At 42.1% G+C, this 22,621-nt stretch overlaps 1 protein-coding gene across 3 annotated transcripts in view; it reads left to right on the top strand.

The window, feature by feature from the left end:
* Positions 1-22,621, top strand: part of DOCK2 (dedicator of cytokinesis 2) — a 359,556-nt gene that overhangs the window by 84,332 nt on the left and 252,603 nt on the right. For all 3 annotated transcript variants that reach the window (XM_007673344.3, XM_029050179.2, XM_039910387.1), the window contains 2 exons: positions 5,863-5,933; positions 7,935-8,041. In XM_007673344.3, the coding sequence (XP_007671534.1) occupies positions 5,863-5,933; positions 7,935-8,041 (178 nt within the window). The remainder of the gene's footprint in view (positions 1-5,862; positions 5,934-7,934; positions 8,042-22,621) is intronic.

Below are 22,621 nucleotides of genomic sequence, written 5' to 3'. Positions count from 1 at the left end.
TTACAGAGCAATCCTTAAACTTTGCTTATTAGAAAAAAAATCAGAATCAAGCTCACGTTTTAGTATTGCATCTTGCACAATAAAGGCTTAGCTAACTCTTTAGAAGAAATAACTGCTTTTATAAGGCCCGGTTCCCCTTGCTAACACAATATATGTTACTTTTTCCATGCCCAGAGGATCTCCTGGTGGATAAAAGATATTGCCAGGAGAACTAGGGATTTCCGGGACCAGTAGAACCTTTCTGAGCCCAGATTTGCTAGTCTCAAATCTGGCAATCCTCATAAGGACCTAGAGGTCTGACTTTTATATCTCAGGGAAGATTTAATAGCAGAAGGCTGGAGTGAAGAGGCCTATTAGTAAGACTTCATTAGTTTCACTGAATTTACTACCAAGCATTTAGGAGGCACTGGGTGTGATGTATTGTTGATCATGAAAACCCGAGTACATTTATCTAAATCAATGAGCAAATGCAAAAAGCTTCATTTTTTAATCAAGTTTATTCTTGTAGTTGCTAATTTAAATATTCATTACTATGGTGTTACTTTCCAGTATTAAGTTAGAATTAATGACATTTTAGAGTTTGTTTGACAGATGGTAGTAAGCATAAGGGTAACGCTTCATAAATAACACCCAATACTTTATGACTAATATGGCCCCACTAAGTCTAAGACACTTCTAGTGGGGTCCAGCGTCAGATACTGTCTTCTTCCTCTCCTCCCTCTTTCTCTCTCCTGTCCTCGCCTCACATCCCTTCTGTCCTCCACATCACACTGAATTCTCACACCCTGTAGTCCTCTTGGGTTGTGGACAGTAGAGTAACCTAGGAGATAAGGGCCCCTTTCTAGCTAGAATCTTATTGATGAAACAGGATAGTTTGTCTGCTGTGTGACCGTGGGCAAGTCACTTAACTTCTCTGTGCCTCATCTGTAAAGTGAGGATTAAGACTGTGAGCCCCATGTGGGACATGGACTGTGTCCAACCTGATTAGCTTGGAGCTACTTAGTACAGTGCCTGGAACATAGTAAGCGCTTAATAGATACTATAAAAAAAGAAAAAAAACAAGCAAATAAAACAAATGCTAGATTCAAGATGAGTTGTATCATCAGAGAGGCTTGGCTTATTTTCAAAACAACAAAAGAATAGAAATTCCCCTCGTGTTTACTTTGTAGTCATTAGCTGAGAATCTGTGGGATACTTCATATTTGTCATCTTGCTGTGATAAGTTGAAAAATTGATGCTGGGTTAGGAGTAGGTGAATTTAAATATGTCCATCTCATGAATCTGAAATGACTGTTCTCCATGAAAGAGTGTAGTCAATATTCCAGGCTCAGTGCGTAGGAGGGCAAGGAATATTCTCTTACTAGGAGTCCAAAAGTGATTAATATGTTTAAGGGAAAATTGAAATTAAACAGACAGAATAGTTCAGACCCGTAATATATTCAGGAGCCAGTTTTGTGTTCACTTTTAAGTTTGTGCATATGTTTGGTTTTTATTTATTTTATACATATGCTGCATAGCTTTGCATGAATTTCTTCAGTTCGTTGCCAACTCTTTCCTCCTTACTAGAATGCCCTCTTCTCTCAGCTTTGCCAAATCACATCTCCACCCTCCTTCCAAGATATCCTGGAAAGTCACCACCTCCAGGAAGTATTCTTTAACTAATCTTCCTGGTCATGTAATCCCCAGAATCATATCTGTTGATTTTCCTAGCCAAACCACTGGATTTGAGATCCCAAAAATATCCCAGGGGGCAAAACGGCAGTTGATGGTAGTAATTAATGGTAGTAACAGCATTTATTGAGGGTCCCACTGGGAAGTACAGAGTAAATTGATACGACTGAAGGAAGAATAAAGGGGGGTTAAGGACTGCCCCACTTTCTAAACACTGGGTGAAGTTTGAAGATGTTTGTTTTCCATAAACATAAACTGGGCGAGTCTTTGCACTGTCCCTCTGTTACTATACCAGTAGTTATTGCCATTGGACACTGAAACTATTTAAATTTCATCATAAGAATCTAGGAACAATGAACTTTAAATAATTACAATCAGTTTTCGGTATAACGCTGATGAACGATGATGCCTGAAGTTAGGCAAAACTGCATTCCACAGTAGCCAAAATAGTACAGAGATAATGGAGCGTGGATATTCAAAACTACAAAGGGAAAGACATCTTGGTGATGACAACTTGATCATGCATCTATTATTTCTTGTGTTTATCATTATGTACCTATTGTCTCACTCAGTATAAAAATACTTGGTAAATTATGTCTGCTCACCACCCCTAATAGAAACTGTGGTATTTGTTTGGTGCTTAGTAGATGCCAAGCACTATAAGAAGTGCTGGGGTAGATAAAGGTGAGTCCCACATGGGGCTCACAACCTAACTAAGAAGAAGTTGAGTAATTGAATCCCCACTTTGCAGTTAAAGGAAATAGAGGCAGAGAGAAGTCAAGTGACTTGCCCAAGGTCACAAAGCAGACAAGTGGAGAGGTCAGGATTAGAACCTAGGTCCTTCTGACTCCCAGGCCCATGCTATTTCCACTAGGCCACACTGCTTCGCTAAACTACTAAACTATAATCTTCTTGTGTGGAGAAATTATGCCTTTTTTTTTTTGTATTTGTTCCCCAAAGACCCAACATATTGCTGTGCACACAGTAGGAGCTCGATTGATGATGATGAGGAAGAGGAGAAAGTATGGATTGATACCACCCTATTTCTGCCCCCACCCCTGCCCCCGACTCCCCGACACTCTGCTCTCTAATGGTTTCACTTGTGCATGGTTTGTCTAGCTAGGCGATCAGGGCTGAGATCCCACATGGCCAGCACCAGATGACTGGAATCTGAGTAGAAAGATCTTTGCTGGAAAGGGAAAAAACAGATTTCACGTTCATCCAAGAGGCAGCAGGGGCAGGATGGAAGTTTAATGCTTTCCCATTGAGTTGCTAACATACTCCGTGTCAAAGGTGACAGAGAGTCAGGTTGCTTTGCTCCTCTGCCAAATTGGAGCTTTTTAGAGTGCCTTTCCTCCCTGCCACTGGTCCCCAAGAACAGCTGAAGGATTTTAATATGAAAGTGGAGACCCAATTCCTGAGCTTCCCCGGTGCTGCGGCTTAATGCCTCTGCCAGGAAATGCCGGGCTCAAACTCCGGGAAAATGACAGAAGCACTGGAGGAGCTGATTTGCCCTAGGAAAGTAATGACTAAAGTGCCAGTATTTCCTCTCCCTCACTTAACCGAAGATTTCATTGTGATTGACATGTGGTTCAGTGAGTGTTTAAATGTTGAAGACTTTGTGCCTCTTACCTGAAAAAGTGCAGGAGTAAAGCCTGAGATAGGGAAGTAGGCCTAGGGACACAGATGGACTTGGTATAGGAGTGCCAGGAGTTTTTCCTTTGGTTTTGGATGGGAGAAAAGAGCCACAGCTGAAATTTGCCTAGATTTTTTTCATGAGATTCTGGAGCTTTGCATGCAGTTTATCTGCCAGTGTTTTTTGACTGTTCATGCATGTTCTTTACTCCCGGAGTAGTGGCTCAGATCCCCAAAAGTGACTTGGGTTTAGGATCCGTATTTTGATTTACATTGAAGAGATCATTTCTAAATACAAAGAACAGCTATTATATGTAAGGGTGCGACTAAAAAAAAAAATACACACACACCGAGTCTAGAATGCCCGCATATGTCTCACTGAAAATAAGAACCCAACTAAGTACATTTTCATTAACCTGGTTCAGAGCCATAGGCATGCATTTTCTTTTTTCAGGTCAATAGGGGCATTGTTATGGAAGCGGAGTTCTGTTTTAGCATATCTGAATATGGTACAAATTAAAATATTATGTTTACCAATACGATCGAACTAATTGAACAGGTGTCTTGGTTATGCAGGGCTTCTGAATTTGTCAGATACAACTTGTAAGGCTCTTTATTGGCTAGGAGAATCTACATTCTATTTGAGTAATCAGTAAGCTCCTCTAACTAACTTGCCTTGCTGAGAAATGGGCATGGGGGGCATAGAGGGAGGGAGTGTTTCATGGCAAAAATGCATGCACTCCAGAGAAGGGAGTGATGTATGAAGGGAGTGTTTTTTAAATAGCAAGTAGCATGCCTCAAATAGAAATACGGTCCATCGTAGGGGAGGAGAAGGGCTGCTGCCTCTAGTCTGTCCAGAGCCTAGGATGAAGGGGCCTGGGAGATGAAACCTAGAGGGTAGTTAAATTTAAGGAAGAGCCCCTTGTTCAGCAAGGTTTTGAAACGCTGACGCTGACTACTGAAGGAGGTTATAGAATCTCCATTCCTGAAGAACTTTAAAGAGTAAAGAAATCACCAGTCCTGGTTGGATTGTTATTCATTTGCCAGGCAGCCAGGGCTGGGATGAGATGGTCTATCAGAACAAGAATTTCAGTCCAGAGATATTTCATTAGGTGTCCAACAACTGTTTGTGGGCAAAGGGAGGTGTAATCCTAGCAGTGTGTTGTTTTTAACTTCAGTAGAAGTGAAATAGTTGTATGTGGCTTCCTTGGAGTTCCTGCCTGGAGATCAGGTACCCACCAAAACCTCTCTTTTCAACCAGACTTCCCTGCACTAACTCTTGATCTCCTGCATATCGTCCTTCTCTCTTCCCCCAAGCTTTCAAACTGGATTTCTTCATTCCTTGTACATGACTATGCGACTCTTCCATCCTTTATCCCATTTTCCTTTCCCTCCTCACCCTACCTAATGTGGTATTTTAAAAAAAACAAAACAAAAAAAAACCCCAACTTGTTTCACTTTAGACTCTGCTTGCCCCTTCACCTGAAGCAGCCCCTGGGATTGCCACAGCTGCAGGGAATGAACTGGGCTGGGTTGGAATGAAGGAGGGGGAGGAGAACTCTTCTCCCCCTCCCCAGTTTGGTTCAGTCTCTGCAGTTGTAATGGTCCTGGGATCTGCACCTGAGGAAGAGGCTGGGTGCAGCAGGGAAATAGGTTACAACAAAACAAATCAGTACCAGGTAGTGTGGTGGGGGGAGTTGGGGGACACAGGCTGATGGGACAGGTGGGAGTACATAGGGAAGTGGGGAAAAAAAATTAGCTCTTCAGGGAGAGATGGGGAGTGAGGGATACTTTAAGGAGCAACAAGATGAGTAGATGAGGTTGGGTGTGAAATTCCTTGGTCATCAGTTTCCTCACAAGGAAGGGGCTACACAAGTGTTTTATTCGAATTGAAGTACAAGTTGGCAACACTACTGTGGAACTATCCCTGCGATGCCCCTGGAATGTTGACACACCCTAACACCAAATGCTGTCCCAGAGATTCATGGCAGTTGGAATTGGGTTTTTTTGGCATGTAACAACCAGTTATCAGAAGCTGAATCTCTTCTATGTAGTTGTAACTCCTAGTGGATTTACAGCTATGGCATCTACACACTTAGGATGTACTATCCAATTCCAGAATTGTATGATTGAACAAAAATCAGAGAATTTTCCAGTGTAGTTATTTCTTCTCAAGTGATCCCCACCTTGACTATGAATCTCTGAATTCATAGTCCTGCTTTCTGACAGTATCTTTTAGGATTGTCTCAATTATTTTGCATTTAAGCCCCAGCATGTATTTGTTTCTCTCCTCTGAGACAAACTGATTTAGGAGAGAGCTTCCTCTCTAGTACAGGAAGCCCCAGACTACCGATTATTTTTGAGTTTTCTCAAAATGTACTCTGCAGAGTCTGGTTTTCCAGAGGAATTGTCACAGAGACAATTTTGCTCAGCTGCCCCCAGAGCTGGAATAGTGTTTCCCTTGTGCGATCTCTGAACATTCGTACAATTCTGCTTTCATTTCCCCATGTCCTCGGGCAGAAATAGGATTAACGCTCATTTTCCTTCTCACTTCAGGTGGCAGCTTTGAAGTACATACCATCCGTCCTCCATGACGTGGAAACTGTCTTTGATGCCAAGTTACTAAGGTGAGCAATGCCCAGAAGGTTTTCCAGGTCATCAGAAAAGTGGTATCTGTGGCTTGGGTGGTCTTTCTCAGGGGGGGACTGACAAGAGTTTAAAACTGGGGGTGTTTATGTTAGTGATATGTGTCTAAAATCCAAAGACAGAGGAGATATCTGGCTCCTTAATATTCTGTGACAGAGGTAGAAGAATCAAAAATAGGGAGAAGCGTGGACTAGTGGAAAGAACATAGGCCTGTAAGTCAGAGAACCTGGGTTCCAATCCTGGCTCTGCCAATTGATCATCATCATCAATAGTATTCACTGAGCACTTACTCTGTGTAGAGCACTGTACTAAGTGCTTGGGACAGTACAATACATCAGAATTGGTAGACATGTTCTCTACCACAATGAGGTTACAGTCTAGAGGGAAGATGAATGACTTTGGGTGAGTTACTTCTCTATGCCTCAGTTTCCTCATCAATGAAATGGAAATTAAATCCTACTCTCTTCTACTTAGACTGGGAACCCCATGTTGGAGCGGGACTGTGTCCAGCATGACCGTCCGGATTCTACTCCAGTGTTTAGTACAGTGCTTGACACGTAGTAGGCTTGTAATAAATACCATTATTATTTTTAGGAGCCACATCACACCTGCCCAGCAGGTGGTATTTCTAAGATGCAGTGGGTTTAGAGATTGATGTGTTCATAATAATTGTGGTATTCAATAAGCACTTATTATGTGCCAAGGACTGTACTAAGCACTGGAGTAGACACAAGGTAATCAAATCAGATGAAACCCCTGACCCACCTAGAGCTCTAAGAGGGAAAGAGAACAGGTATTCATTTCCATTTTACTATGAGGAAACTGAACAACAAAGAAGTTAAGTGACTTGCCTAAGTTCACACGGCAGATACTTGGCAGAACCAGGATCACAACCCAGGTGTCCCGGCTCCCAGGCCCTTGCTTTTTCCAAGTAACTGTTTTTCAGGCTGTTTTCAGTGTTTAGCTCATTGCCAACATCACTGACAGCCTTTATCAGAGCCTAGACTACTCTAAGTGCTTGGAGAACAGAACAAAGAAGGAAAGGTTGAAGCCCCTGTACCTTGTGGGTGTGCAGGCTGAAGGCCTGGATGGGAAATTTGAGCAACTTCTTGGGTTTGGAGTTTGTGTATTTGTGTCACCTCCACTTTAAATATCACTCTTATGGAAATAGCAGTATTTGGGATCAAGATGTCCCCATGTCCCTGGCCTGCTATTCCTCAGCATAGTTCATAAGTTTCGATGATCTTTGCCTTTTTGCCAGCTCCCGCTTTTCAGGAGGTCCAACCAACAGAACTGTGGGACTCCTTTCTCTGTCAGGTGACTTCCTTTTCTTAGATTAGAGAACAGGTGGAGGCCAACCAACTAATGAGACTGAGGAGCTGCTTGAGTAAGTCCCTAACTAGGATTCAGTTTTGCACCGCAGTAAGCGCTCAATAAATACTATTGAATGAATGAATGTTAAGATATTTGAACCACTGTTTGAAGAGGTCCTCAAGGGACTCCTCTGCAGGCCCCTAAACTCCATCGCTATCTCACACATCAAGGTACTGTGGACAAGTACAGAGGATGGCTTGTTTTAGTGAGAAAATTCAAACTCCACCTGCCAGATACTGCTGCTACAACATTTGGGTAAAAATAATCTACATATTTATTTTCTTTACTACATCTCCCTGGGTCTCTGGAGTGAATATGCGCTTAGTTTTTTCTTGATGTGTGTTTTCACTATGCATTTTGAATAGACCGCTTTGAGGGAATTGTGAATGTCTGGGTAGGACATAATGTGATGTCAGAAGAAATAGCTGTGCACAGGCACTGATTAAGGCATGAAAACTCTATTGTGAAGTTTGCCAAGAACATAATCCCAGAGTAACAGGAGCACTAAACATACTAGTAACTTTGGTGGGTTTTTTTTTTATTTGTTTGTTTTACCTTCTTGACATTAAATTTTAGTTATGGGGATATCATTGTTTTTGCTTCTGCAGCCAGCTCCTGTATGAATTTTATACTTGTATCCCACCAATTAAACTCCAGAAGCAAAAGGTGCAGTCGATGAAGGAGATTGTCCGGAGCAACCTCTTTAAAAAGCAAGGTAAACTCAACTGCCCTTCAGCTGTGACCCAAATATTAAAGGTTTGCTCACACATTAGAATAACACAATCACTTTTGACAGTCTGTCAAGTGGTTTAAATGTCTCTTCTTAGTAACTCCTCAGAGATTTAATATCAAAATAAGTATGTGGGAACACACATCCCAGACACCAAAACTAGATCTTTTGGGGGGTTTTTTTGGTAGGGACTTGGGATAAAATTGACTCATTTTATTTGGAAGAGTAAAGAGACAGGGCATGAGTTGGGATTTAGTTTCTTTAGTCAAGCCATGTTCGCTCTCTTCTTTAAGTTTACTAAGGGTTTCCTAATTCTGTTCAGTGTGAAGAGTCAATGTTTTAATCAAGGAAAGAAGTTTTAGTGACTCATGAAATGGAAATAGCAATCGGATTGGATATGGAGAGGCTTTTCTCAGGCATGTTCTCACTCACTTTGCAAAATGCCTTATTAATCACAGGAATATGCAGCTAGAATTTTACCTGTGAATATTTTGCCTGATTTACACTGTATATCTCTATTCACCACTTGCATTTGATTCTTGGAGCTGGAGAAGGGGGCGGGCTTGGGAAGAGTGGTTGTTTTAATATTCATGTTTGCAATTTCCCCATGCAGAAATGTGGCAGATTAGTTCAAATACATATGCATAGGCAATGGTTCTGTGGCTTTTTTGATAGCTGGGATTTAAATCACTTAGTTTTCGGTAAAGGGAGAGTGAATATTATTGAATCCTTCATAAGTGCGATGCTTGACCTTCCTAGGGAAATGGAGCTGATTTCAATCAATCGATAGCATTTATCGAGTGCTTACTGCTTGTAGACCCTTGAGAGGGTATAATAGAAGTAGACATGATCCTTCCCCTTAGAGAACATTCCATCTAGTGGATGAGAGACCCTCAAAATAATTTACAGATAGGAGAGAAAATTGAGAGATGAATGTACGAATAATTGCTAAAATATTTACAGAAGTGTTATGGGTAGTTATGAGTGCCTATATGCAAAGGTGACAAAAAAGTGCTGAGGTGGTAGGTGGGAGGAATGATCTGTGGGAAGAAAAATTCATCAGGGAAAGTCTCTTGGTTAAGGTTGGATTTCAGAAAGGTTTTGAAGATGAGGAAAGGTGAGTTATAGTGGATTTGAAAGAGAAGGGAAGGAGGCAAGAGGAAGGGATCAAACAAGGGAATGGAAGTGGGAGAGTACAGAATGAGGCACAGTGAGTAGGTGAATTAGAGAGAATGAAGAGAGTGAGCTGGGGAGTACTGGGTGAAGAGTGGATAAGTGGGAGGGAGAGATGAATAAGTGTCTAAAGCCAAAGGTTAGACATTTTTGCTTGATGTGGTCAAGAATGGGGAACCTTTGTGCTGAGTGGAGAGACCTGCGCAGAAAGCCGTTGTAGGAAAATGATCTGGGCAGCAGAGTGAAATATGGACTGAAGAGGGGAGAGATGGAGGCAGGGAAAACAGTGGGGAAGCTGACGGAGATAATTGAGCTGGGATAGAACAAGCTCCAGGATCAAGGGAGTGAGTTTTTGGATGGAGAGAAAAATGTGGATCTGGGGAGAGTGAAGAAAACCTGACAGGATTTAGAGACAGATAGATTGAATTTGGGAGTTGAGAGAGGAGTCAAGGAAAATGCAAGGTTGTAGTCTTCAGAGTTAGGGAGGATGGTTGTGTTGTCAACTGGATTTTACTTTTGAGCTGCTAGACCGTTGTTTCCATGGAAAGACACTTCATTTTTCCGGTTCACCCTTACAGCACAGACTGCCAGTTTCTCTGCATTTCAGCAAGTGACATTGTAGAAATTAATTCAGTCATGTCCTAGAAACTTGACAAGGCTGGTTTTTGCTACATATGGTGGGGGAGGGGCTGTGGAGAGAAGGGCCATCTTAGTTTCTCTCATTATACAAAGCTGCCATGATTGTCTTAGGTCCAGGCTTAGACATCAGAGACGGATGGAAATCTGGCACTGTCCTGGAATTTTCATGCTGCTTGGGTCAGCCTTGAAACTTGTAATTCAGCTGTGAGAGAATTATCTATCTTGCAGGGTCAGAGAGCAAAGACCATCTCAGAATAGTTTATCAACCCACCCCCCCATCTCAAAAAAGATACTCCCATACCACACAGTCTCCCCTAATTGGCTGGCTAATTGAGCACTGACTCTCCCCATTTCTGGACCATTTTGTTAGTATCTCTTGAAATTTTCTGTGTAATTCAAGAAGATTCAGTGATGCCAGTCTAGGATAGTTTTGAGAGTGAGAAAGATGTGATGTGCCCCACCCTCACCCCACCTCTTTCCTTGGGTACTGCGGACCCCTCAAACTCTTTTCAAATCAACCATTTATTGAGCGCCTACTGTACGCAGGGCACTGTTTTAAACCCTTGAAAGAGTACAGTATAACAGAGTGTGGTAGACACGTTCCATTCCTACAGTGCAAAGGACTTTTCAGGGAAAAAGTGATTTTTTGTTTTGTTTTGTTTTTTGTTTTTAAAGAGATTACTTGGTATTGGGAGACATGCTATTTCATCACTCTAAACTGTGAGCTCATTGTGGGCAGGGAATGTCACTGTTTATAGTTGCATCGTACTTTCCCAAGTGCTTAGTACAGCGCTCTGCACACAGTAAGCACTCCATAAATATGATTGAATGAATGACTTAGTTTTTGTTTTCATTCCTTTGTCGCCTGAGACACTGCAAACCTGAAGTCAGTGACTCTGTAGATATGTCTCTTTGGAGGCTGGGACCTTAAATGTCATTGGTCTGGAGTGGTTTTCAATTCCTCATATACCAAACTCCTGTGTGAGATGAATTTCAGAGATCATCTCTTTCTCCAGAGATTCCAGAGATATCCCTTCCCAGTGTCCCTAGTCATTGCTGTGACAGAGGTGCAGTTTGCGAGACGGTTGTGTCGTTGGCTTCTGAGCTTGTCTGGGTATCCTCTCTCTTCTACCAACGTTGAGGTAAAAGAGTTGAATTACTCTTCTACACCCCCACGTCCCCTATCTTATGATGCAATCCCAAGTGCCCACCCCCAGGTCTGCTACCTGCCCCCTGGAGAATTCACAGTCTCTCTCGCTCAAGTGACAAGATGAGCCAGTTAATCATCAGTCTGTACTGAGACTTTTAAGTCTTGAAGGATTAAGCTTCATTAGCATATTGAAGAGCAAAGCTCGCCAAAACGTTGCGGAACACCCCCCAGTCACAAAGCTTTCCGATCATGAGGAACCTGACTTGAAACAGAAGGTGCATCAAAGAGGGAAGACTCTGGGGATCAAGGAAATTAAAGTAGAAACTTTAGTTAATTGAGTTGCTAGGTTTAGCCCATCTAAAGCTGTGGCCTCCAGAAAGGGTGTCATATGCACCCATTGTGTGTGTATTTTTAATATAATGCAGTAATTAGTTTTATTCTAGTAGATGGATGAGGTGGGTGAAATTATCTCAAACTTTGGAATAAAAGAGGGGTATGGCTTAATGGAAAAGCAAGGACCTGGGTTCTAATCTCAGCTCCTCCACTCATCTGTTGTTTGATCTTGGAGAAGCAGCATGGCGTAGAGAGTAGAGCACGGCCTGGGAATCGGAAGGTCACCACTTGTCTGCTGTGTGACCTTGGGCAAGTCCCTTCAATTCTCTGTGCCTCAGTTACCTCATCTGTAAAATGGGGATTGTGACTGTGAGCCCCATGTGGGAACAGGGACTGTGTCCCACCTGATTACCTTGTATAATAATAATAATGTTGGTATTTGTTAAGCGCTTACTATGTGCAGAACACCGTTCTAAGCGCTGGGGTAGATACAGGGTAATCAGGTTGTCCCACGTGAGGCTCACAGTTAATCCCCATTTTACAGGTGAGGTAACTGAGGCACAGAGAAGTTAAATAACTTGCCCACAGTCACACAGCTGACAAGTGGCAGAGCAGGGATTAAAACCCATGACCTCTGACTCCCAAGCCCAGGCTCCTTCCACTGAGCCACGCTGCTTCTACCCCAGGGCTTGTATCTACCCCAGGGCTTAGTACAGTGCCTGGCACATAGTAAGGACTTAGCATACCACTGTTATTATTATTATTATTATTATTATTGTTAAGTCACTTAACTTCTCTGTGGCTCAGTTTCCCCATCTGTAAAATGAAGATTCAATACTTGTTCTCCCTCCTACTTAAACTGTGAATCCCATTTGGGGCAGCATAGTCTTCCTTGTACTCTCCCAAGCATTTAGTACAGTTCTCTGCACACAGTAAGCACTCAATAAATATGATTGAATGAATGAGTGACTTAATAACTTGTACCTATCTCAGCGCTTAGAACAGTACTTGACACATAATAAACACTTTATCAGATGCTGTAATCACCAGCAGCAAATATGTTGATCCAAAAGAGGTTGACATTTTCTCAGTAGTCTCAGATTCTGGCTGACTTAGAATAGCAACCTTCTCTCCTTGGGTTTTTCCTTCTCATGTTGTTTTCCTTCCCGAAGGAGCTCTGGGTTGAGGTCTGAGTGTGCAGCAGTAATAAGAGGCCTAGAGGACTTCTGATACACATTGGTTTACAGTCAGTGCTAGGAAGGAGCCTTTATCCTTTTTAGCCCTTCTATTTCTGCAACCTTGGGCAATTCCCTGCTCGTCTGGTTTCAACAAGTTCCTGGAACTCGTGCCCTCCCATTTCCCTAGGTTCTCTATTCTAATCGTTTCTTGCTTCCCCTTTCAAATAACTTATATTTCCTTGACTGTCCTTGACACTGACAGCTGTGCATAGCTAAGCATTCTAGTTTCCCTGACCTAACTGAGCAGGTCTGAATGCTTTCACACCACAACAGCCAGCCACTCTCTGGCAGTTTGAAAGAGCCTAGACTTTTATTTTTTCCTCATCGCCACAACAGTCAGCCACTCTCTGGCAGTTTGAAAGAGCCTAGACTTTTATTTTTTCCTCATTTTGGTAGAAGTGGCTTCTGAAGTATTTCTCCTCCATTTAATCGATCATTCAATACTTCTGGAGTGCTTCCTATGCAGAGTGCTGTAGTAAACACTTGAAAGAGTAGTAATGATAATTATAGTATTTATTAAGCACTTATGTGCTGTTCTAAGTGCTGGAGTGGATACAAGCAGATTAGGTTGGACACAGTCCCCGTCCCACATGGGGTTTACAGTCTCAATCCCCATTGTACAGATGAGATAATTGGTACAATATACAAAAGAATTAACAGACATGTTCCCTATCCATAGCAAGCTTCCAATTTAGAGGGGGAGACAGACATTAATGTAAATAATTTATAATTTAAAGATAAGTGCCGGGGGATTGGAAGTGGGGCAAATATCAAATTTCCAAAGGTCACAGATCACAGTGCAACTCTTAAATGTGTTTAAGAGTTGATTTCAATGAATCTGTGGTATTTATTGAGCGCTTACTGTGTTCAAAGCACTATACTAATCATTTGGGAGAGTATAGTGCAATAGAGTTGGTAGACGCTATCCCTGCTCTCAGGAGTTTACAGTCTAAGGGGGTGGGGAATTGAAAATTATGAGGTGTTAGTGTATGATTCCTTCTGCAGTGTGCTGCTTCTTGAGTCCATCTGTATCCTGATTGTAAATATACAATCAGTGGTATTTGTTAAGCGCTTACTATGTGCAGAACACTGAGAAAGTACAATACAACAGAATCCGTGGCTATGTTCCCAACCCATAACGATCTTACAGTCCTGCCTGGAACTCTCAGCAGCTGTTGATGAGGGAAAACTTGCTTAAAGACCTAAACTGCTAGGTTTTCAGGTATCAGAGACACAGGGAAGAAATCATTTTGTCAGTCAAGTATACGTAGCCTTTGCTAGTAGTAATAATAATAATAATGGTATTTGTTAAGCGCTTACTACGTGCAGAGCACTGTTCTAAGCACTGGGGTAGATACAGGGGAATGAGGTTGTCCCACATGAGGCTCACAGTCTTCACCCCCATTTTACAGATTGAGGGAACAGAGGCACAGAGAAGCGAAGTGACTTGCCCACAGTCACACAGCTGACAAGGGGCAGAGTCCGGATGGTAATAGTAGTCTTAGATTGTCGGCCTCCTGAGGGATAGGGTCTGTGTTTAATTCCCACCTGTGTGTTTTCTCTCGGTTGGAAGTGCTCTGAACCCAGTACGTGCTTAATAAATACTGATACTAGAAGTAGAAGTAATAGTATATATTATCCCTCTCTCTCCGTCCACTCACCCTGGCTTTGCACAGCTAAACAGATGTTGAGGGCACATCAGAAAATCTGCAGATTGGAAGCCTTCTCCTTTTGTCCAAGACATTGGTCCCCTTGAAATCTAGAGACATGTATACTGAGGATGCTCAGTAAACACCTATACAAGATGAAACTGATAGTGCTTTTTGCAGTAATTTGTCAAGTCATTCTGTGAGCACTCTCGTGGCATGGGGAATGGATTGGGGACACAGAGCATGTGTGTATTTGTTGGAATGAGTTTCTGATATGAGATCATCCTGACTGAGCTAGGTGTCTGAGAATTCTGGGCCAGTAAGATATGACATCCAGTTAAGGATGAGTCCCTCAACAATGGCAGTTTCTTTTTGCCCACAATCCCAAGACATCAACTTCCCAAGTAAACAACAAAAAAGAGTTAAATCAAAAAAAAAAAAAAGGCACCACACAGCTGTAAGAACCGCTTAATCCCCATTTTTTGCTTAATTGATTTTTTTGTTTGGAAGCTTTTTTGAAAAGCCATTGTGCACGAAGGGGCGAATTCCACTTGTATCAAGATTTGGCTGGATGCTTTTCCTTCTTCCTTATCGGCTGTCAACAGCCCCGGAGTCAGTACATGGCTCAATTCGCAGCCCGCCCATGGTCAAGCGTGTGAAGCTGTGGAATAATTCTCTTCAGAGGTGATTTTGGTGCCAGACGAGACAGCACTGCCCAAAGTTCTGATGTGGTTTGTCTGACGCCTTCTGACAGGAGCTTTCTCCTTCTGAGCAGCTTTAATTGTTTTAATTAAGGACCCCAAAATTAAAGTGAACACTTAATCACTTTCATTTTTAGGAATACTCTCTTCCCTCTTGCGCTTTGGGGAAGGAACCTCACCCTTTCCACCTGAGGGTTTTATGTTTGTTTTTGCTCTGTTGGTTCTAAGCAATCTAGTGACTTCTGGATGGATTTGTTCAGTGAACTCTTCCGAAGAAGAAGAGCACATGGTTTTGCCAGACATTTAATGCTCCATAAGCCTCAGCTCCCCTGAACCCAGCTAGCCAATGAAGGGGATAAGTTTTAGTGGACAGCCCTATCTGTTCTGCCTGCAGTTTGTCTTCAAACTTCTGCTTTCTGCTCTCTGATTTATTCCAGCACAAAGAGTTTCTCTTTGGAGAATATGGTCCTCCCAGAGTTATTTGGGCAGTGGAATTCAGTAGTTTGAGCTGTACAAACAGAAATGCATTAAGGTTGTGACTCCACTAAGGATCATAAATACCTGCAAGAAACTTCTCTCCTATTTCCCGTTTAAAATGTGAGCTCTTTGTGGGCAGGCAATGTGTCTCCCAACTCTGTTATATTTTACTATCCCAAGTGCTTAATTCAGAGTTCTGTTAATAGTGAGTGCTATTACTTGTCTATCTTGCCACTGACCTCTCGCCCACGTCCTGCCTCTGTCCTGAAAGGCCTTGCTGCCTCACATCTGATAGATAATTACTCTCCTCTTCTTCAAAGCCTTGTCCAAGATACATCTCCTCAAAGAGACCTTTCCTGGCTAAGCCCTCATTTCCTCTTATCCCACTCCTTTTTGCATCACCCTGACTTGCTCCATTTATTCATCCCCTCTCCCAGACCCGGACCACTTATGTCCATATCTGTAATTTATTTATTTATAGTAAGGTTTATCTCCCCCTATAGACTGGAAGCTCATTTTCAGCAGAGAATATTTCTGTTTGTTTTTATAACGTACCCTCCGAACTGCTTAGTACATGCTCTGGACACACTAAGTGCTCAATAAATGCAATTGAATGAATGAAAGTGATACCATTTGATTGATTTCATGGGTGGGATTTAGGGCAAAACAGTTTCTCCAAAAAAGTACAAGTCCCATAACTCCCTCCCTCCCTGTACCTCCCTGCCTTTCTTCCTGAGAATGCCTCCTGGCTTCCGGGGGTACAGTTTTGGTTTTTTTTCAGTATTGCAGGCAATTTGCCAAGATTTCACTCCACTCCCCCTGCTTATTACCAAAGAAATATCACCGGACTAACCGCTTCTGCACAAACATCTTGGAGTATCTGGTTTACCCCAACACACCTTCTATATTTTTCAGTGACCAGAACTCCTTTAGTCAAGAGCATTTCTAGACACATCTCTGCTCACCCCTTGAGGAATAGGGTTCATGATTCATTCACTCTTGGGCCTTATTACATCTTAATCCTGGAAATAGTCTTAGGAGAGAAAGGAAAAAGCAAGGAAGTCACAGATACTTCCCTCTCTTAGATCAAGTCTCTTGTGGGATCTCCTATTTGTACAGTAGCCATCTTTTCAGGATTGCTTTAAAGCATTTATGTGCAGATCTATAAATTATATGTTATAAATTATTTATTTACATTAATGTCTATCTCCCCCTCTGGACAATAAGCTCCTCATGGGCACTGTACTCTCCCGATCACTTAGTACAGTGCTCTGCACACAGTAAGAACTCAGTAAATATCATTGATTGATATTTAAGGGTAATTCCATTCTAAAACTGGAGCTCTAGCAGATTGTGTGGATTACCTTGTAATAAGTTCATGTATCTCATTTAGAAAACCTGGGACTCAATAATGACAGTAATGCCTTTCACTTATAAGGAATTCCAAGTAGGAGTTTGTATTCTTTTATTCAGTGGTATCTGTTGAACACCTACTAAATGTAGAGCACTTTATTATGCACTTGATACATTCTCCTTGCCATAAAGTATCTTAAAATGGAAAGATCCACAAAGATTATTCAAAAATGCGGAAGCAGGAAGGAGAGGAAGGATGTAACAAATATTTTAGGTTGAAATAACTGAATGGATTATTGAATAGACAACTGAATATGCCTAAGTGCCAAAGTGTCTGTTGGGTTAACGTGACTTGAAGACTCTGGGTTAATCAGGGAAGACTGCCTGGAGCAAGTGTAATTTTAAGAGGTCTTTGAAAATGGTGAGATCAGTGGTCTAATGGATTTGAGAAAGTGGAGGAGAGAGAGTACCAGACTGGAGGGATGGTGTGGATGAAGGTCAGAGGTGGGGTCAAACTGTTGTGCTGCGGAATGGGGGATGTTGTATCCATTTGGTAGGTAAAGGAACCGAGGCCCAGAGAGATTGAGTTGCCTGAGGTTCTGGAGTGAATCTCTGGGAGGCCCGAGACTAAAAGTGATGTTCTAAAAGATGGCTTCTGTAAGGCCAATTTTATTTCTTCCAGAAAGTGTTGCACCTCAAATTTTTAGCCCAAAGCATTCAAAACATCAATCATCTGCTTTAATACAGCAAAAAGACTGTTAAATGCCCTGATTCCCATTTTGGAGGTAGCCATTTCCTGTGCCCATACATTTTCTTCTGAGCAGAGGAGATCTAAAGATGAGCAGTTTCTCAGATCAGTTGCTTCCCTCCTTAAATGCCTGATCTCAGAACTCAGCTTTGGAAATAAACTTGGAGATATTGAATCAGAAGTTAGTAATTGGGTGAGAACCCAGCCAAATCCTAGAGAGGGTTGGAGTGTTGTGATTTATTTATTTTTAAGTGCACGCTGGAAATATAGAAGAATGAGCAAGAAAAGTCTGCCTTTAACCAATTACTTTATATATTTTTTTGATATTTCAGTGACATTTTGAGACATTTTAATTGAGAAAACCCCCAGATCATACCTTTAATAACATTTCAAATGTACTTTCTTGCAGCGACTCTTATTCACCTCATTAAAACATGGGAACAGCAAAATCAAGCCACTTCTTTGGAAACATACTGTACATTTTTCATGAGCCTGGTTTCCTCTGTGGGAATTATTCTTCATAAAGCTGACAAGGCATATGATTAAGGCGTTTTATGTAAAATTGGGTAAAAACAAGTGTTTAGTCCATAAAATTGTGATCACAGACAAATGTTTGAATTAAAGCCATTCAGGTTTTCAGAAAGTTCTAGGTTTAGAGCAAAACTGTGTTTTAATTTGGTTAGATTGTTGGAGTGGAAGTCTCCTCCAAGTCAAGGTGAAATAAAGGGCAGGAAGAAGTTCCAGATTGATGTTGACCTATAGAATACTGGACTTGCTTATGTAAATAGAAGTTGGCATGGCAGCAGATAGACTCCACTTCTCTCCTCTGCTCCTGTCATTGCCAACCACTCCCCTCCATCTAGCAGTAAACTCACAGTTCAGTTTTAACCGTTCGGACACTTCTGGCAGTTGAAACCTCAGGATGTCTCAAGGTTCACCCGAAGCTTGATCAGCAGAGTTCTGAGACGGCAGCTTGCGTAGTCTAGGGAAAAGATTTCAACCAGGTGCCCTGGGTCCTCTTCTCGGGTCTGCCCTTCCACTACTGGAAAATTCAGGTTCTCCATCTCCAAGTGCTTTATGCAGAGCATTGCAGTGAGCATTCAGTGACTGCTATTCCTACTACTCTATCTGGAACAAGGGGATAATTGTATTTGTGCCTTCATACCTCCAGGGGCTAGAATAATCCTTCTTTCATTGAATAGTATTTACTGAGTCCCTACTGTGCCTAGAGCACCGTACTAAGCATTGGGAAAAAATATACACAGATGAGAATTTGACACAGAACCTGGTCCCCAAGGGGCAAAGGAATTTTGATGGCAGTCCCGTAAGGAAATACGAAACAGAACCCCCAAAGCAACATAAAAGAAAAGAACAAAGATAAATGCAATAGGACTATAGGGCACTGTGGCTAGAGGAGCAGAGTTTCAGAAAGGTCCATTCAGAGTCCAACAGTCATGGTTACAGCCATAACCTACCTGCTTCTAAAAGTTGAGAAAGTTTCCTACCTGCTGCTTAACCAATCAGTTGAATTTATTGAGCTCCCTATTCTATGTGGATTACTGTACATAGTACTTGGGTGAGTACAGTATAACAGAGTTAGTTGATGGACATGTTCTCTGCCCTCTCTGCCTACAATCTAGAAGGGGAGGCTGACATTAATGTAAATAAATTATAGATATGTACGGAAGTACTATGGGGCTGAGAGAGGGGTGGATAAAGGCAACAAAGCCACTTGCAAGGACGATGCAGAAGAGAGTGGAAGAAGAGGAAATGAGGACTTAATTGGGAAAGGCCTATTGGAGGAGATGTGCCTTCAATAATAATAATGTTGGTATTTGTTAAGCGCTTACTATGTGCAGAGCACTGCTCTAAGCGCTGGGGTAGATATAGGGTAATCAGGTTGACCCACGTGAGGCTCACAGTCTTAATCCCCATTTTACAGATGAGGTAACTGAGGCACAGAGAAGTGAAGTGACTTTCCCACAGTCACACAGCTGACAAGTGGCAGAGTCGGGATTCAAACCCATGACCTCTGACTCCCAAGCCCGGGCTCTTGCCACTGAGCCACAGTGCTTCCTAAGACTTAAGACTCAAGTTAAAGACATAAGACATAAGTCAAAGACATAAGACTTTGAAGGTCAGGATTGAGGAATGGTAGGAGGAAGATGGGGCGAGAACTGGAAGGAGCCATGGAGTCAAGGGAGGGTTGTTTTAGGATAGGAGAGACGTACAGACATTTGAAAGCAGTGGGGAGAAAACCATGGGAGAGCAAATGTTTGAAGATACTTCTCCATGGCTGGCTGGAGAAGGGGCTGATGGGAGGCCTCAGAGAAATGATGTCCAAAGGACTGCTGCTTCCTCCCTGCAGCCCACCTGGACAAGGGGCTGGTAGAAGTCCCGAGTGGAGTGGGGGCTGACAACCTCTTTTCTGAGGCCCAGATAATATAAATTACATTGATGCGAAAGTGCTGGTAATACAAGGGCTATTTACATTTAATATACTAATATAAACTGGTTCCATTCTCCAATCCAAAAGCTCCCAAAGACTCTGCAAAGCAGCTTCTCTTGGTCCCCTCTCCGTTTCTCCATTTAAAACCTATTTCAAGTGGGGATTAATTCCCTGAACATCAGTGACCTATGCTAACACCATTGACCTTCTCTGAGGAGGCTTGAGAAAATGCTGGAAAGGAATCAGTCAGTCAATCAGTCAGTCAACAATGAGCCCGTTGTTGGGCAAGGATTGTCTCTATCTGTTGCCGAATTGTACATTCTAACCGCTTAGTACAGTGTTCTGCACACAGCGCTCAATAAATACAATTGAATGAATATGCATAGCACTGTACTAAGCACTTGGGGGAGTATATATATATATATATACACACACACATGCACACACACACACACACATATATGTATATATGGTAAATTAAGCAATTACTATGTGCCAGGCACTGTACTAAGCCCTGGAATAGATACAACATAATTGGACACAGTCCCTGCCCCTGGGTTCTAAACCTGGCTCTACCACTTGTTTGCTATGAAACCTTGGACAAGTCTTTTTAACTCCTCTGTGCCTGTTCCATAATCTATAAAATGGGGATTAATATTGTGTATCACATGTGAGACATTGGACTGTTTCCAACCTGATTAGCTTACATCTTCCCCAGAGCTTAGAACAGTGCCTGGCACATAGCAAACACTTAAATAACATAAAAAAGGTATTTCCAAAATAATTGGTATAGACCATAATGGACTTCGGGCAGATCAAATCTTTTAAGGAAGTGTGACTTAGTGCCATCATGCAGAGAAGCCCCTTAAATCAACCATTCAGTAGTACTTATTATGTACAGAACACTGTACTAAGTGCTTGGGAAGGGTCAATACAATCTGTTCTAACCAACAACACGATATTATCAGCTCAGCCTGAACAACCATGAAGTGCAAAATCTAGATTTGTTAAGGTTGCCCCATGTGGCCACTCTAGCAACTCATAGCACACGGCCATCTTCAAGGCAAGTAGGGATCAGAGAGCTGAATTAGGGGGCAGGAGATCTGGGTTTATAATCTCCTCCTCAGGCATGAGTGTCTTCTCTGAAAAAGCAATGAAAATTTGATTCATTTTGTAATCCTGAGTTTGCGGAAGGGTATTTCCTAGGCCCCGATTACAGATATCTGAGAACAGCATGATGCTTTCCACCAAGCAGTTCAAAGTTGTCTACTCTACCGTCCTGTTTTCCATTGGACGCAAAGGTCACAGGTACAGTATCAGATGAACTTTGGTTCATCTGGGGCCATTTGGAGCTAAGTAGAAAAAAAGGCTAACCAGGTTTTCAGTACCTCTTCCTCCCTCCTCAGATGTGCCACAGAAAGCCAAAGCAGGATGGGAAGGCTTCTGTTGTAATGCTGCTTTTATTGAAAGTGGGGTGGCAGAATCTCCTTTGCGAAAAGAAACATTGTCCCAGGGTGACAGCAGGGTGTGAGTATGTGTGTGTTAAGGCTCCCCCTAAACAGCAACTAGATGGCAGGTCAGGTTCACAGAATTTCCAAACATTTTGCAGTAATCTTTGTGTTTGAAGGAAGTTATTTAGGAAACCGTCATGTCTTGTCCTTGCAGGTGACCCACGCTTACTTTAGGGATTTACTCATTTCTCCTTTTCATGGGAATCTGTGTTGGAAATGAATTAATGAGGCTTAGTGGAAAATACACAGCGTAGGAGTCAGGGGATCTGGGTTCTCATCTCGACTCGGCCACTGGTCTTGCTGCGTAACCTTGGACAAGTCACATAACTTCTCCAAACCTCAGTTTCCTCATCCGAAAAATGGGTCTTCCACACCCGTTCTCCCTCCTACTTAAACTGTCAGCCTCATGTGGAACCTGATTATCTTGTATCTACCTCAGCACTTAATACAGTGCTTGGCACATAGTAAGCACTTAAATACCACCATTGTTGTTATTATTATTGTTGTTCTTGTTATTACTATGTAACTAAACTGCTCACTGTGCCTCACTTTCCTCCCTGTAAAATGACTGTGAGTTTTATGTGGGACAGGAACTATCATCTGGTTATTTTGTATCTACTCCAGTGCTTAGACACAATATTGTTATTAAATAGACTAATAATTAGGATTGCAAATTAACCCTATCTTCAACAACAATATGCTAAATAACATCGTTAAATCTAAACACATATTATTCTTGTTGGCCTGGTCCCTCTCTGCCATGTCTTTATAGAGCTAGTTTACGCTGCTTTTAATAAAGAGAAAGATGAAAATGTTCCCGGGCTTTTCTCCTAGGTAAACAATCTGTAGGGAATTGCCTGATAGCACAGTGTAAACAGAGCATCAAATTGGAGACTTTGGGGCTCTGAAATGGAGGTGGTGTCAAGGAGCTGAAAGATTGATCATTTCCCGCTGCCTGTAGGGCAGGTGCAATGTTAACCCTGAAAAGTGGCTATTTGGATCCTTGCTTAGTGAGGGGTTTGCAATGGGTAAAATAGAACTTTGACTTCGGTAGGTCTAAACTCCCTTCCCCTCTGGACTTTACATTATCATTCCAAGAAACTGCACTTAATCAGGTTCATTGGCCTCCTTTAAAGATAACTCA

The sequence above is a fragment of the Ornithorhynchus anatinus genome, chromosome X1 (genome assembly GCF_004115215.2).
Source record: "Ornithorhynchus anatinus isolate Pmale09 chromosome X1, mOrnAna1.pri.v4, whole genome shotgun sequence".
NCBI classification, from domain to species: domain Eukaryota; kingdom Metazoa; phylum Chordata; class Mammalia; order Monotremata; family Ornithorhynchidae; genus Ornithorhynchus; species Ornithorhynchus anatinus.
The sequence above is the reverse complement of the archived record's forward strand: the minus strand, read 5'-3'. Positions and strand labels throughout refer to the sequence as shown.